Below are 17,159 nucleotides of genomic sequence, written 5' to 3' on the forward strand. Positions count from 1 at the left end.
GAAAAGATTCTCAAGCCACTAGAATATTGCGAGATTAGTTATAAAGTATTTGCCTTCACCAGATTAGCAGGGTAACTTCAAAAGATTTTTTTCAAATTAAAGTGCTGTATAATTCAAATCCTTTAATACAATTACAACAAATTTAGCAAAAAACTAACCCAATTCCTCGCTAGAGTTTTAACAGTTGCAGCAATTTATGACCTTCATTTCTTATCTTCCAAAATTTCTATCTTCTGATGCTTTTTTTCTTTAAAAATTGTAAGCTGGTTTGGTAAATTTCTAATTATGTCCAGCAGTTCCAATTTTAAACACTGGGCAAAGTGGGTAAAACTCTTGTTATTTTTCAGAGTGTAATTTTTTCAGATTGCAAAGTTTTTTTTTTAAACAGTCAAAATTAAATATTTATAGTACTCAAATAAGTTTAAAGTATGAGTAAAAAATTGCCCCAAAAAGCCAGGTAAAAGGTGGTTGGGACTGGATGCAAAGAGTAAAAGAACATTCTTTACAAACATTAATGGAACACTGTAGGTAACATTTTTTGGTGTTTAAGCCAGCATTGAGTTTTGTAAAGATTCTGACATGACGCCTTCGTCGAGTCTCACATTACTGCAAGAATTAATTTGTTAATTTCATTTTTGCTCAGCTAGATGTTGGATATGCGCAGAGATCTGTCACCATGCTTAGGAGTTTCCAAACCAAACTGAGAAATTCATACATTCGTTATGTAGTATGACTCTCTCCAACTGGACACACACCACCTACCTGAAGAGGAGGGTTTAGGCCTGGGTTGGTAGAACCAAGCTTAGGGTCTCCCAAGTGTACATAGGGTATTGCTCATATGAAAGTGACTAAAACTGCACAGCTTACCAGCACAAAGCGCTGGGAAGCTTCCCGCTGGTTGTCCAACTCGGATAATGCCCAACCCATTAGGGCACTGGCTTGCAGGGTTATCTGGAAATGAATGGGAAGGGTCACAGCCCCCAGGTTTACTCCTCCAAGTCTCTTCAATGAGCCAGGCTGGATGGTAGATCATCTATTGCGCCGTGGACCTGCCTGGCTCAAGGATCGTATACCAAGTCTACCACAGAGGATCGACTAGGTTCCAATCTCCCATCACCAGGCATGTCATCCTGAACCATCTCAACCTCAAAGAGATCATGTTTACCTCCTCCTCTCCCCTCCCTCATTAGGTGGTCATTAAACTACTGACAAGCAAGGGTTTGAGGCCTTGTTAAGATGGACAGCAGGTACCAGTAACTCCTCCTGAGAAACATAGTGAGCAGCACAATTCACCATAAGTTGTACGAGTTCATTTCTATCTCTTCAGGCACAATACCTCATCAAACCAATTAATTAAGATATTGGAAACTGTGCCCAGAAAGAATAAAAATGGTGTCAGATGATGATGTTTATGCTTGCAAAATGTTTTGCTGCAGAAGTTGAATAGAAGTGATCATCTTTCATTATACAGCACCAACTTACTCCTTCACACACTGATCTTTGAGGGAATGCTGTGGATGCAGTAGCAGTGGTAACAGCTTAAGACAGTTCTAAGCTATACCAAACACGACATTGCATCCAAAACTCCTCAGGACAACAATGCACGCAAAGGGACGAACACCCAGAATTCAGCTTCAGTGAAACCTAGACCATCTGAACTGATATTTCAGGTTTCTTGACTGTTTCAGTTCACCACCTTTCTGAACATCAGAAACCCAAATAAGTTTAGCTTTAACCACATGAAGCCAAAGACCAAGTGCTGACCTTTATGCCTTCATTTAAAGACCTACTTCTTCAGCTCCGGTGCCAGTGCAGGTGCTTTATCTAAGACGATTGAAGAATAAAACAAGATGGACTGGGCCATCAAAACTGAAGCTCCAAACACAGGGCATTAGTGACTGATATATTGTTGTTTGCTTGATTAATTTTGGCACATCAGATTGCATAATGTGTGTGAGAGTAAATGAGATATTCTGGGTTTTGTTTTAGGACTTAGTGAGAAATTCTGTCAGGTGCGTCATCTGCAGCCACCATGACCCCAAACAGACCCCCTTTACCATCACTCCACCACTCCCACCAAGGAGGCTAGTAAGCAGAGGAGCTCCATCATGAAAATATCCATGATGCTTAGTATCAGACTCGACTTATTTTATGTTGCAATAGGGGTTCTGTTCAGAAATAATAAAAATGCATCATATTCTGTTAACCTGCACTTGTCAGAGTTAAACCATGGCCTATATAAAATAGCTTGTAATGCTTTCATTCAGTTATTACAAGGCACACTGATTACACTCTGAAAACTGTATTAACTTTGAAGCCAGCAATAATATTTCAGCACTGTAATATTAATTACAGTTATACTTTTAAACAATTAATCAGTATTGTTTAGATATATCTTAGTAAACAAAACAATATTGAGCATTTTGCAAACTGAAATACTAATTATTTCACATAACAGTTCCCATCAGTTTTGTGGAGAGGATGCCAGGACAATTATTAATTTACTTTTGAGGACCCAACTTAAATACTTTGAAAAGCCGCCCACAAAACAAATATCACAATTAGAAATGTTTAAAAATCTGCACTTATTTTTTTATAAATGCAAGTCAATACTGTATTAACTTTTCTAGGCACTTTCCTAAAATACCTGCCTTAACTACCTGAATAAAGAAGACATCACCACTATCTTATTTTCTTCTCTCAATGTACTAAAGCATAGATAGGGACCATTACAGTACTATCTAAAGACACACCGATACTGCAACTCCACCAGGCATAACTACCCAAGTTAAGATACATTGCTGGTGAAAGATTACAATTTATTTTTCTAGAAATTGAGGTACCGGATTTAGTTCCAGGTTTTTATTTTTGCATAACTGCAGTGTAAATTATCCTTAGTGACAGTGATCACATTTTACCCATAGAATTTTTTGTTATTGTGAAAATTAAAAATAGCCCATTTTATAGACAGAATTATTCTTCCTCACAAACACATCTACCTCCAATCTGTAAAACCTCCATTAGGTGGCTTTGCCCAGCTGTCCGATATTGATGCTGGAATGCAACAGCACTACCAGCAAGAAATCAAAGGAATGTTAACCCAGCTTTCATAGAGTAAGATAACAGGCTTGCTTAACGAGTGATGATAGAACCTTTCCACTTACATCTTCAATATCACTCCTTTGTTTTCTCTCTTACAAGAGCATTGAATCTCGGCACCATTACTGAACTAAAAGAGACACACCAATACAAGCAGCAAGCTAGGCAGAATTGGACACACTTGTAGTTCATGTTCCAAAGAAATCTATTCCAACGTTCAAGTAATCCAATCTCTCCAAATGCCCATTAATACAATCTGTGGTAAGGTCTCCCAATATCTTGATAGGTAAAGGTTTTGCCCAGAAGGTCACAAATTTGATTCCTAGTCTGTGCTTAATTCATTCATCTCAACCACATCACTTGAATTGGCCTTGGGTAGGGAAGAAAATAAATCAGAAACTAGCCAGAACTCCTACTCTAGATGAGTTCATGCATCAGTGCTGAACATGTGGTGCGTAGACGTGGGGCAAGGACAGTATTGGACTTGGCTGTGATGCCTTCCAGGGTAAAATAGTCTGTCAACACTCACAGTCCAGGCTCACACATGAAGTATGGACACTTGAATGAGGCGACAGAAGGCAGATGACGCCAACTATACCTCAGCAGTAATTCATAGTTTCTGGGAGAGAATGGAAAGAAGGGAAAAAAACATTGGGAAGTCTATCTGGAACATACGGTCTAACATCAATATGCTTTTCCTGGGCCTTATACCATATCCCACTATGTACTCTTGCCGAAAGGATGGACTAGAGGATATCTGCAATGAATAACCACCTTGTTGTCACTCAGCAAAGGTGAAGTGCAACTCAAAATTGAGACTTCCTAGAAAAGTTGTGTTGTTGGAGACAATGGGCCAATAAGAGTGGAGAACAGTATTATAGCATCCCATTTAGTTTAGTAGTTCTCAAAAGATTGACCACGCAGTAATATTTTGGAAATTAAATTTGTTGCATTCTTTCAGTACATGCAACAAAATCAGATGTCCCAATTACTGTATTTTTCATTGTTGTCAACCACCTTATGAAAGGTATTCTCAGAACTATTAAAACAAAAATTTATAGATGTTCATTAGTTTTAATAAACACCAACAGTTGAAATTAAACCTCACATCATGAAGATTTTACATGTGTAACATCTGTAGAGATGGGAACAGGATCCACAAGGAATCCTGCAATACTTACCATTCAATTTTAAGGCTGCTTCAATCTGCCATAATGATGTTTGGAGAGAATCAACCAGGAAAGGGAACAGAAAATGTTAGCGAGATTGTTTCTGTTGGGACATAAAACTGAAACATTTCATTAAAATACGCCTTTTGCAAATTTTGCTCTGAAGGCCACCATTTCACTGCTTGCTTAAATTAAGGAAACCTGTGGCTGCTCTGCAAAAATGCAAGAATACAAACAGGGGTCAACAGTAACACACAGCCGACTGCATAAAGCAAGTGGATATAGAGACTGTGCACGGAAGGCTGGTGGTTACAGCTACAAACTGACGAACCCAACCTCTGCAATGTTTCTACAATAATGAGACATGCCTCTGCACTGTTCTGTGGAAGTGAAAATTTTGGATCAATTACTTAGAAAGCATCCAATTAAAAAGTTGGTGTCAACCCCAGGCAAAGTTTGGAATTTTCTGACCGTGCAGAAAATAAAAAGCCTCAACATCATTTCAGAAGAAAGGTCTATTTCAGAACATCACTTTAATAAAAATTTCACCCAGTACTATTTGAAATTACTGAATGATTGTACAGATTTGAGAGATTATTTTAATGACAAATTGCTGACTACTTGATCATAAGATTCCTTCTTTACATAATTCTGGTTTAAATATTCTAGTGCTATCCATGGTTCAATCTTAAAGGGAACAAACTTAGACTTATTTAATTGAAGTTTTCATGGCAATCTCAGTTTATTTTAGTGTATAGGATTTTAAAAAATAAATTATTGAATGTACATTACCTATACTGGTTTGCAGTTACATAATCTCTACTTCCCCACAGGGGCAAATCTTACAAAAAACGTTTTTCTGCCAGGATAATCATATACAGTATAGTAGTGTATATAGTGCTTTCATCATTGAAAAGTTGATTAAGTTGGCAGAATTTAATTTTACTTTGAGTGTTGTCAATTTGAACCTTTCAGCCAACAAATGTAATTCTTGCAGGTTCCACCAAATTCCCATGATAACGATATTCCACAGCCAGCACAAATATTTCTCCCACTGATGGTTGCCTCTTACTAAGCTGGTGGACAATGGCCATATCGAAGGACACCACACAATATATGCTTCTGGAGTGTAGGTGTTTACTGCATTTGTTATGGTGATAATTAGTTAGAATCATCTTCCACTATAACAAAGGGCAAGGTACATCAAAAATGAAACGCAACATTTTAGGGAGCTAATTAAGTTTTTACCAAGGTTAAACATCATTTAGTATTGTTAATGAATTTTGCAATCTTTTTGTTGTTGAGTGCTCTCAACCTTCTGTGTAGGGAGAAGACAGATTAATTTTTTTTTTTTTTTTTTTTTTTTTGAGGAGGTCACTAATAAGGTAGATAAGGGAGTGTCTATGGATATCATCTATATGGACTTCCAGTAGGCATTCAATAAGGTTCCACACAAGAGGTTAACAGCAAAAATGGAATTGGAGGTAGCCTTTTGACTTGGGTTGGAAATTGGCTGGGAGGTAGGAGACAGAGGGTCGGTACTTTGATTGGTAGGACGTGACAAATAGTGCTCCCCAGGGGTTTGTTCTGGAGGCTCAACCTTTCACCCTATTTATTAATGACTTGGATGAAGGAATAGTTATATATTCAAGTTTGCAGATGACACGAAGTTAGGAGGGACAGTAAGTAGTGCAAAGGGACACAGATTAAGTGAGTGGGCAAAAGTACAGCAAATGGAGTTCAATGTGGGCAAGTGCGAGGTCATCCACTTTGTACCCAAGAAAGATAAATCGGAGTATTTTCTTAATGGTGAGAAACTAGGAACTATAGGAGCAGATTTTGAGTGTCCAAGTACATGAATCATTAAAAGCCAATAGACAGATACAAAAAGTAATCAAAAAGGCTAATGAAATGTTGGCCTATATCTCAAGGGGGCTGGAATACAAAAGCGAGGAAGTAATGCTTCAGTTGCATCGAGCCTTGGTCACACACCATCTGGAGCACTGCGTTCGGTTCTGGGCACCGCACCTCAGGATGGATATATTGGCCTTGGAGGGGGTGCAGCGCAGATTCACCAGAATGATACCAGGGCTGAAAGGGTTCAATTATGAAGTCAGGTTGTATAAATTTGGCTTGTATTCCCTCGAGTAAAGAAGATTGAGGGGTAATCTGATAGAGTTGTTTAAAATGTTAAAAGGATTTGGTCGGGTAGATACGGATAAACTATTTCCTCTGGTGGGGGAATCAAGAACAAGGATATAATCTTAAAATTAGAGAGCTAGGCCATTCAGGAACAAAATCAGGAAGCACTTTTTCTACACAAAGGGTAGTAGAAAATTGGATATCTTTTCCAAAAGGCTGTGAATGCTAGGATAATTGGAGCTTTCAAGACCGAGATAAATAGATTTTTGTTAGGCAAGGGTATCAAGAGCAAAGGTGGAAAATGGAGTTGAAGTGCCGATCAGCCATGATCTAAGTGAATGGCGGAACAGGCTCGAGGGGCTAACTGGCCTACTCCTGTTCCTAATGTTCCATGGCAGGAATTGGTTTTCCAGAATTTTCACAAATGTGATGGTGACAAACTCAGGTCAGTCAATATATAGTGCGGAGCTTACTGAGTTCCTTTAACATTTAACCATTTCTCACTCAGCAGCTTATGATTTACATTCACTGTTGTATAATTTAGGGTCAGAAAGGGTTAGTATACTAAGTCTCAAAGTAATGCTCCCAAATCAGTTTCAACTTCACATGTTCAAAAATATTACTTTTGGTATGCCATAAGATGTGGATATTTCCTTCAGGTATTTGTCCTGAATAGATCCACAAAGTGAGTTAAACCCCTCGTGGCCCTGACCTGGATGGATTCATACTGCACTAAACTATACTGACTGGGTACGATACAATCTACTTTATGAAGGGCAATTCATAGAAAAAGCATTGCCACCAAGACATGGATTGCATTTTATTTCATAGACTGTAGATTTTGTTTTCATATTCATTTTAACAGCGTGGTGATTTTTTTCTTTGAGAACACTGTAACCCTCAGGAGGGAAAAACCATCAACCTTTTTGTTCCTTAAAATCATTGTACTGCACTGCAAATTAAGGCCAAAGCACTAAAGTTGAATTCAAAGAGGTGTCCCATTTCCAAGAGGGGTTTAGGACTCTATAGGCTACAACCAATTTGATGAGAAAAATAAGCCCATCTTCACAGTTGTTTTAAAATAAAAGTGGAGTTAAATCTCTGATTACTTTACTTTAAATTTGTTTTAAAATAAAACTCATACATCTCCCTGTGCCGTGGATTTCATGCTGGTGTGAAACTGGTTTAAACCTTTAAAAAGCACAGCAATAGTTTTCTGTAGTAACATTAACACATTTTACATATAAAGCACTAGTAATTACCAATGCACAATAAAAAATTTAGACCATGTGCGCTAATTTGTAAGCACCAATAAACTGATTTTCCACAGGAAAGACTCAGTCATTGCTCTGTCAAGATGTTTGACATTCAGCATTTTAAGTCTTGCACAATATTTTGTTCAGCCTCAATGAGATTATAGATGCAAAAAAATTCAGAGCTCAGCAAAGTATTTTATGTAGCTCAGCAACCCAGGTCACCTCCTCATATGGTCATTAATAATTAGGGTTGCTGAGAGGTAGCTGATGCACATCAAGGAAAATCCAGCCTTGTATTCAGTGAAGACACTCCTCTTCTTTTCTCCCTCCCTAAAAGTCCATAACGTCCTCCTCTGTTGGAAAGGCTGGACCGTCTACCCATGAAGATCTTCAGATGCTCTTATCACTGCTCCTTGATCAACCGACTAAAAGGCATATCAAGGATGCAGGCAGCTACCTCTCTCAGCAGGTTCTTACTTCTTCCGCTGACAATTCAACGAAGATTGGCAAATCTGATGTGTATGGGAAGCCTGAGTGTGTCTGTCAAGAATGGGATTTAAATTTGGGTGTCCCTGTTTCTTTATGGAAACCTTCAAACCTCTAAATTTAACAAGAGAAATAGATGGTATGGCTACCAGTCCAGACTTCAATGGCATGACCATTTTTCATGGTCAAATCATATCCACCAAAAGATATTTTGGTGGCCAAAGTAGAACACTTTACAAAGCTGTCATTTATTCTGGGTTAGAAAATGCAGAATAAAAGAAATGATTTACACTCATATAAACTTGAAGGTTAGATTAGTCTTGAAACATACTCCCAAGAAATACATTGTGAAATGTAGTAATTCAATGAAATGTAAACGTTTTGTGCAAATTAGCAAAAACAATTCCAGTGTTTGAATGCAGTGCTGAGTGATATTCACTTGGTGAATGCTTTGGTAGATTACTGGGAAATAAAAATTGTGATCTATATAGTAATACAACCCTGTTCAAAGCAGTTCTTTTGCATATTTTGTGCAGTCACAGGTTACTTTGAGTTAAACAGCCAATGGTAATTAGAAAACACGCATTTAAAAATGTAAAGTTATTGACAGCCAAAATTGTGGCAAAATTTTAGCCCCATCAGAGTAATTTAACTGCAGGCAATCTGAAATTATAATACCATGACTCATTTGATTTAGTGGATGAATGTAGGTTCTATTGAATTCTATGAGATTTGTGTTTTGCTGTAATGAAAGTCATAAAAAAGGTGCACTAACTCTGCCACAGGCATACACATGATTACGACATCTGTAATAAAATGCTCCCAACATTTTGTTACATTACTGTTGTAAGCAATGAGAATAACCTCAGCTACACCAAAAAAATCTCAGTAAAGTGTGGTGCTGTTATTCTTAGTTTTTAAAATCAGCTAGAGGGATTTATTTGAGATTTGAAAGTGCAGTATACCCTTTAAACTCATGCCACACAGGTGCGAGTCATCAATCAAGCAATTCTTTAAAATGGGGAGAGTAAATTCTCAAACCTGGGATAACACTTCCAAGTGTTCAATGTTTTATTCTAAAAAAACTTCCCAACTTCAATACACACCCTAACCCAGCACAGCCCAAATAATTATCTTCAAAAGCTATTTTGTTGGTCTGGAGTTGCTAGGCAACTGAACATGCAACTAGTGTCACAAAGTCTAGAGATTCTTTTTGCACAGGCCGTAAGCTCACGTGCAAGTCTGTGTTTCAGATATCAAGCAGGAGCAGCCACTTCAGATGTTAATTTTAGTCAAATAGTTTTGTACCATAGAATTTTTTTTACAAACATTTCTCACAGTAGTTCTCTGAAAGTACATACAGGTAGACTATCCTTTATCCAAACTTCCGAAAGCCTCTAAAAACCGAAAGTTTCTTTGTTCAGCGTAAGTCGTACGCACGACATGACCAGAGTGGCGCATGACTTACGCTGAGCAGGGCAGAGGGTCACAGAGTTCCCTCCTGGGTAGGAGATTGCAGGCCGAGCCGGGCAGTGTGAAGGAGGTACCGGGAGAGTGAACCCAACAATACAGCAGCCCGTCCGATAGCTGCAGCGGCCCGTCCGATATTCTTTTCTCCCCCCGACCCGACCCGCGGCCCGTCCGATATTCTTTTCTCCCGACCCGACCCGAACCGCGGCCCGTCCGATATTCTTTTCTCCCGACCCGACCGATATTCTTTTCTCCCCCCGACCCCAACCACCCCCGACCTGAACCGCGGCCCGTCCGATATTCTTTTCTCCCCCCGCCACCCCCCCGACCTGATTTGCGGGCCAGCTTAGTAGGAGTCAGCCAATATCCGGCTTTCCAGAGAAGCAGGAAGGGGAATGAGACACGGAACAGTCGCAAGAGGTAGCCTGAACTTTTACAATTTATATTAAACTAGCTGGGGAGCCCCGCGTTGCGAGGGCAATTTTGGGGCGCTTGGTCTCCCTGCCCCTGTGTGTCCCCCCTCTCCCTGTCATGTCCTCTCCCTGTCCTATCCCTCCCTCCCCTCTCCCTCCCCTCCCCTGTCTCCCTCCCCTCGCCCACCCCCACCCCTCCCCCACTCCCCTCTGTCCCTCTCTCCGGCCCCTCCCCCTGCCTAGCGCCTGAGGTCCGGTGCCGTTCCGATAGCGGGAATGCTGAGCGGCGGCCGGCGCCGGGAGCGGGCTCTCGCGGGCGGCGCATGCGCGGTCAGTGCGGGCGGCGCGAGCCCCCCGCGATTTCCCGAGGCTCTCCCCACCCCCCACCGCGATTTCCCGAGGCTCCCCCCCCCCGCGATTTCCCGAGGCTCTCCCCACCCCTGCGATTTCCCGAGGCTCTCCCCACCCCTGCGATTTCCCGAGGCTCTCCCCCCCCCCTGCGATTTCCCGAGGCTCCCCCCCCCCCCCCCGCGATTTCCCGAGGCTCCACCCCCCCCGCGATTTCCCGAGGCTCTACCACCCCCGCGATTTCCCGAGGCTCTACCACCCCCGCGATTTCCCGAGGCTCCTCCCCCCCCCTATTAAATTGTTATTTAATTCCCTAACACATCATTAAAATATTTACCTTAGTTCCCTAACACACAAAGTGTGGGGGAAAAAATTGTGAAAAATCAAGATGGCGGCCACTCACCTCGGTTCAGAAGGATAAGGCCCGCCCCCACACGCACCGATTGGTCGACCGGTCAGGTCACCGAAGCGTAGGATTGGTCAATCGTCGAGTCACTCGACACTCAACTGTAGGAAGGAACCCGCCGTCCGATTGGTGGACCTCGACGTCACACAGTCGCTAATGAGATGCTAATGAGCGGAACGCTGAACGTTTTTGGGATACCGCGGGCGGGATTTTTGTCCGGCCGAAACGTAAATACGCCTATGACCGGTCCGGAATCGCAAGCTTTCTTTTGAGGCGACGTGCGCGTCGGTACGCTCTGTAACTTTCAAACGTATAGAGAACGGACAGACATCGGGACAGACAGAAGAGCCGCTTTATATATATAGATACTAACTTTTTCTGAATTTATATTAAATTTTTCTGAAATCCGAAAAATTCCGAAAACCGAAACTCAGCTGGTCCCAAGGCTTTCGGATAAGGGATAGTGTACCTGTACTTACAGTACTAGATCAGAAAATTATAAAAACTTTAAAAAACTAGGTCCTAAGATTTCCTAAACAATCTAGGAAAACAAACTAGAGAAATATGTTCAGAATGAATTCAGTTAATCCACTTAAACTAGCAATAAAAACTGTAGCAAAATGCAAGGACCATCTAATTTAGAGAAGTATATAGAACAGCAGGTAAGCTTTGCACGCCAAGTACAATGAAACCTCAATTATGCCCCATAAATGGAGGGAAATTTACTGCAAGATAACTAACAGAGTCCCGAGCATTCCTATTTTACTAATGATTGTTCTATCAAATGCTGGCGGCCCTAACTGGTCAGCCCCATTGATCGCTGTCGTAATCGGAAACATTTGCTTTCTGTTCACACACATCATAAAAAATACTCCAGTGCTGTAGTTTCTTTAGAATAATAAATGAAAATTCTCAAAATAAGGTTGACTAAGGTTGTAATCTGGTAACCCAGAATGGCACATTTGCTATCAATGGATTTACTTTTTTTCTGATTTCAATGCAACATTGTCTTCTCTACCTGAATGAGAGGTTCTATTTTTAAGCAGATTTACTGGCAGCCCTAAATCCCACTGGTCCTCTGACCCACCTGACTTTAGCTACTCTCCCAACATCAACTCCCATGAACATTTTTATAAATAATCAAAGAAAGCAGATAATGACTGTGGATAATCAAGGTTCCACGGTATTTGAAAGTGTATAACAGTACTGATACACCACTATTTTCTAAGAGCATATTTACTGTTGAAATTTACGAGTAAAGTTATCAGCATACTTTAACAGAGGGAAGTGTTTAATTATAGTGTCACTGAAACTGTTCTTACCTTTTTGTGCTTAAAGCCAAGGAAATGCATCTGGAGATTCAGAGCAGATGTGCAAACTACTTTGCAAATCTAGAATAAAAATATATTTTTTTCAACATCAAATGATAAATTAAAAAGATAGAATTAAAATCTTTAGGCATGAAACATTTCACTAGATTATACTACAAGTTTCTATAAGTGAAGTAGGTCAACTGTTAGCATCTTTGGGATTAAAAAAATTAAATATTGCTCACATCTCCAAAGTGGATAACAGGATGTTCCAGAGAAAAGGTCAGTGTTTTTTAAAAAATTGTTTAACTAAAGGGAGAAAAGCACTAAACATATAGATGAGGTTATTTTAAATGAAAATAAACTGAAAGCTAAACTAAGAACAAGAAAAAATTGGGAAACAAAGACAAAACAGCACTGACTCATTCTGGTTTAGTTCCACAGAGACAGCAGGGGTGCCTCGACCAAGTGGTTAGATACGGGGTGTCAGCACTCACTTCGAAGTTTTTTTTAATTAAGTATGTCAGCTGTGGCTCAGTTGGTAGCACACTCGCCTCAGAGTCAAAATGTTGTGGGTTCCAGTCCCACTCCAGGGATTTGAGCGCATAAAGTTAGGCTGACACTCCAGTGCAGTACTGAGGGAGTGCTATACTGTCGGAAGTGCCGTCTTTCGGATGAGACGTTAAACTGAGGCCCCGTCTGTGCTCTCAGATGTAAAAGATCCCATGGCACTATTTCGAAGAGCAGGGGAGTTATCCCCGGTGTCCTGGCCAAAGTTTATCCCTCAACCAATGTAACAAAACAGATTATCACATTGCTGTCTGTGGGAGCTTGCTGTGTGCAAATTGGCTGCCACGTTTCCCACATTACAACAGTGACTCCACTTCAAAAGTACTTCATTTGCTGTAAAGCGCTTTGAGATGTCTGGTGGTCGTGAAAGGCACTATATAAATGCAAGTGTTTCTTCTTTCTTTCTAAGTTTTCAGATTTCTGAGGTTTATTCTAAGAAAGGCTAAAGTGGGTAAATACATCACTTACTGTGGTAGCATGGGACAGGCTCAATGGGCCAGCTGGTCTTTTCCTGTCCTCCATTTTGGTTTGCTAATGCTGAGTCATATAGGCCTGGTTTATGCTGTTAGCGTATCTTGTAGAGGGTAATGTTGGACCATGCTAAACAATTTCAACTTTATTCACAAACCATATTATATGAAACATTTGGCCCCAAATTACATTCAGTCTAAAAAGATACTTGCACATCACTTTCTACCCAAAATTCCTCTGTCCAGTTGCAATCCACAGAAAAGAATTTTTCATGATACAGCCAATGCATGTTTCAACCCCCTTCCCCCAACTCTGCACCACGCACTGCGCCCAAGATGCGATAGTCTGGTTTCATTCTTTATTGAGGTGTCAATTTAAAGAAAAACTTACCAAAATTAAACTTTAAAAAAATACATGTATCTGCTTTATAATTTTACTCTTCCAGAATCTTTTTAAAAATCAAGTTACACTGCTCAACAACCTCTGTAGTATTTACAAACAAGCATCAACCCCTGCAGCGTAAACTGGATCAATGCATGCTTTTATGGAATTCTTCCACAACACCGTGCATAAAAATAAGACTTTGATTGATGTATTTGTTTACATCAGCACTTTGAATATTTTGACATTAGAATCATTGTTGAAACTGAATGTTTCAAATGTGACATATTCAGATAATGAATGGTAGACTAAATCCAATTTGCTCAACTTCATTGCTAATTAATTATGTGGTCAAGTCTACGTGTTTAAATATCTTATGATACAAAAGACCTATTTTATTACCCGATATGCTTTGTACCATCATTTTGAAGATACATACAACAGATGTTTCAGTAACATGAAATAATACTTATGCTCTTCATTTCTCAATTGCTGGAAATCAGGGCAAGAACTGCAAGACGGTTCGCCTTGGAATTGCAAAAGCTCAATGTAACAGTATCAATTCCTGCTGCAAAAAGTTGAAGTGTCTTCAAAACCGATTTAAACACAAAGAAAAAGTATAATAAATCCATTATTCATTACTGAAACGAAATGTACTTCAGACCAAGATATATCCAAGCATTGCACTTGCCAGAAGGTTAGGAACAGGAGGAAGAGGCGAAAGACTTCAGCTGTGCACAGTGAGAAATGCAAAGGAAAGAAGTTGTAATACCCCAGAGCTTTATTTATAATTATAATTTTATAGAATCTTAGTGAAAATGAAATCTATATTTTTATATTTTCACACTTATAAAACCTGTGTATAAACAAAAAAATACAAGCGGCAGGCAGGGGAATGGGGACAGTAAAAGCTTATTTATAATAGAACTGATAACTACAAAAGTTTGTCTACTTCAAATAATTTACATCACCGCACCCAAAAAAACTTTTCATTATTAAGTACAGTCCTGAACTGTACTTCATTATCCACCAACCCCACCAAAGCAGGTGGAAGAATAACATTTAGAGAACCTCACTGCTACACATACAACTTTTTTAACAGTAAGTTAAGAAGCCAGAATCAGTATTTAGCCCCAGTATCATAATATAACCAAATTAATTTGAACATTAGACAACTTCAATATTACACAGCAAAGCATACAGCCATAATCTCGGATTAGCTTTTTTTGAAAAGTGAAATAAATCACTTAATAATTGTTTGCCTAGTCTACTGCAGTTGATAAATAAATCTAGTGATAACACTGATGTGTAATATCTCAGATCAAAAACAATGGCCCTGAATTTGCGGTCGGAGGCTTCCCGCAGGGAAATACCTCCGATCCGCAAATAAAATGCCCACCCACCTGGTGGTCCGGGAGGTTCTGAGATTTGCAGTCCTGGGCCTCTGCAGGTACCTGCGGGGAGAGGCCCACGTATCTTACGGGCACACGCGGTTCGCAAGCGCCCCTGGGGTCACGTGGGCCAGCCCGACGAATGAAAGGATTCCGTATGCGCGGATACCCCATAAGCATGAATGGGATTACCCCAAAAAATACATCTATAAATACGTCAAATAAATTTTTAAAAAACATTACATATTTAAAATTAATTAAAATGTCATTTAATTAAATTAAAACACAAAAACAAAAAATTTTGAAAAATAAATTTAAATGTTTTAAAGGGGCTAAAAATAAACTTACCTTATTGTACAAGTTTTTTAAATGTATAAATGATTGATTAAAAAATGTTTAAAATATTTTTTTTTAACTCTTACGCTGGTAAAAGCAGGCCTTATGCCTACTTTTACCAGGTTTAAGAATTTCATTGGCATTCGCTGGGCAAATAGCCCAACTCTCCGCCAGCAGATGCCCTTTCCCCGGGGATGCGGATGGTCTGTCAAGAACATTTTTGACAGAGCGCAAGTTCCGGGTTTTTGTGCATGCGCTTCGCATGCCTAAACCCAGAACTTGTGCAGCCCTTACGGGTGGGTACACACCTCGTACATACCCATAGGGGCCGCACATTACGGCCCAATAAGTAATGTATAAAACAAAATGTCAAAGAGCCTTTCTGAAAGAGTTTAAATACTTACATCACACCAAAACAGTGTCACAGATTTTCCATCTTTACTAGCCAAAGATCCACCACTCGCCGGAGGCCCACACTGAGCTTCATCTTGGACTTGACCTATCTCACTCTGAGCTTCATCTTGTCCACTACTGGTAGGTCGATCTTCAACTTGGCCTGACTCACTCTGAGCTTCATCTTGTCTACCAATGTTAACTTGATCTTGAACTTGGTCTGTCTCACTCAGAGCTTCATCTTGTCCATAATCAGAAGTGTGAATTTGGATTAATCCTGTCTCACTCTTAGCTGCATCTTTTTCACTACTGTTAATTTGAGATTGGATTTCACCTGTGTTATTTCCAGCTGTGTCTTGCACACCACTGCTCTCTTGAATATGGTCCACAGCAACCTTAGCCATGTCATTTTCAGCATGGTTAGCTTCAAGTTGGACTTTATCTGTGTCACTCTCACTTTCATCTTGTCTACTACGGTTAGCTTCAGCTTGGCCTGCGTGACCCATTAAGTCATCTTGCCCACTATTGGCTTGAGCTCGGATTTGGCCTTCAGGGCTCTTGGCCATGACTTTTTCACTACTGGTATCGGGATGTTGGACTTCACTTGAATCTTTCTTTGTAATCTCTTTTCCATCATCATTAGCTGGTGCTTGGCCTATGTCACTCTTAGTTGTATCTTTCCCATCTTTGCTGACTTGGACAACTTCAGCTGCATCACTCATGTTTCAATACGAAATCTACAACGAGTTAAAAAGACAGATGTTTTTCATTCGAGCCATGAAAAATTCAGCTAAATCTCACACAGGTATATTTCAAACATCTAAACATGGAAAATATATGATGATCTATTTCGGTGGGGAAGAGGCCCAGTCAGCGGCACTCATCACTTTTCTTTGGTAGCAGCTCCCACTCACAAGATACTGTGTAAAACACACTGGGAGTAAGAGCGGGACTGGTGCAGCCCCACGGGCGATCGCGGGTCTGAATGTGTTAGTGAGCGGGCCGGCCGCAACCCTACCCGAGAACCGGCAGCTCGCGGCCCGGCTTGGGGTGGGGTGCAGCTGCAGCTCCCGCCGCTCCACCAAACCCCGCCCCCGCCCCCCACTCTCCGGGTCTCTGTCGCCCGTTAACCTGATGTTTAACCGCGGTGCATCACCATCTCTCGGGTCGTTCCTGGACAGAGACGCCGCGCACTTACCCAACTCGCGGCTCTCAACCGACGCGCACAATCTCTTCACCGTCACCCCGTGAGGTCAGCGATCCACTTCCGTCACCCTCCCAACGTCACTTCCTCCTTGCCGGCGCGCAGCCCGCTCGCGGGAAGCTGAGCGAAAATCTTTCCCGCCATCGCAGCAATCCACGCAGATACCTTCGACCGTCTGCGGGCGCTGCAAGGTGCAAATTAAAAAAAAAAAAGAATCGCAGTGTTTTCAAAGCGTTTTATTTTAATTAGTTATTTCCAATTTTGAAGCTTTTACAGTAAGGGACCATATTTTCTAAACTGGGGACACACAGGGT

General features: G+C 40.7%; 1 protein-coding gene across 12 annotated transcripts in view; it reads right to left on the minus strand.

Annotated features, from left to right (window-relative positions):
- The window catches only part of LOC147117316 (uncharacterized), a 120,385-nt gene extending 103,438 nt beyond the window's left edge, over positions 1 to 16,947 (minus strand). For all 12 annotated transcript variants that reach the window (XR_015078421.1, XR_015078420.1, XM_085988235.1 and 9 more), the window contains exons 1-4: positions 16,840 to 16,947; positions 15,653 to 16,378; positions 12,112 to 12,180; positions 4,281 to 4,305 (exon numbers count right to left, since the gene is read on the minus strand). Coding sequence is in view for 10 of the 12 variants with exons in the window: in XM_085988235.1 (XP_085844361.1) it covers positions 4,281 to 4,305; positions 12,112 to 12,180; positions 15,653 to 16,363 (805 nt within the window). In the remaining 2 variants the exon portion in view is untranslated. The remainder of the gene's footprint in view (positions 1 to 4,280; positions 4,306 to 12,111; positions 12,181 to 15,652; positions 16,379 to 16,839) is intronic.
- Between the last annotated feature and the right edge of the window lie 212 nt (positions 16,948 to 17,159).

The sequence above is a fragment of the Somniosus microcephalus genome, chromosome 5, assembly GCF_052327205.1.
Source record: "Somniosus microcephalus isolate GS21.2 chromosome 5, FLI_Smic_1.0, whole genome shotgun sequence".
NCBI classification, from domain to species: Eukaryota; Metazoa; Chordata; class Chondrichthyes; order Squaliformes; family Somniosidae; genus Somniosus; species Somniosus microcephalus.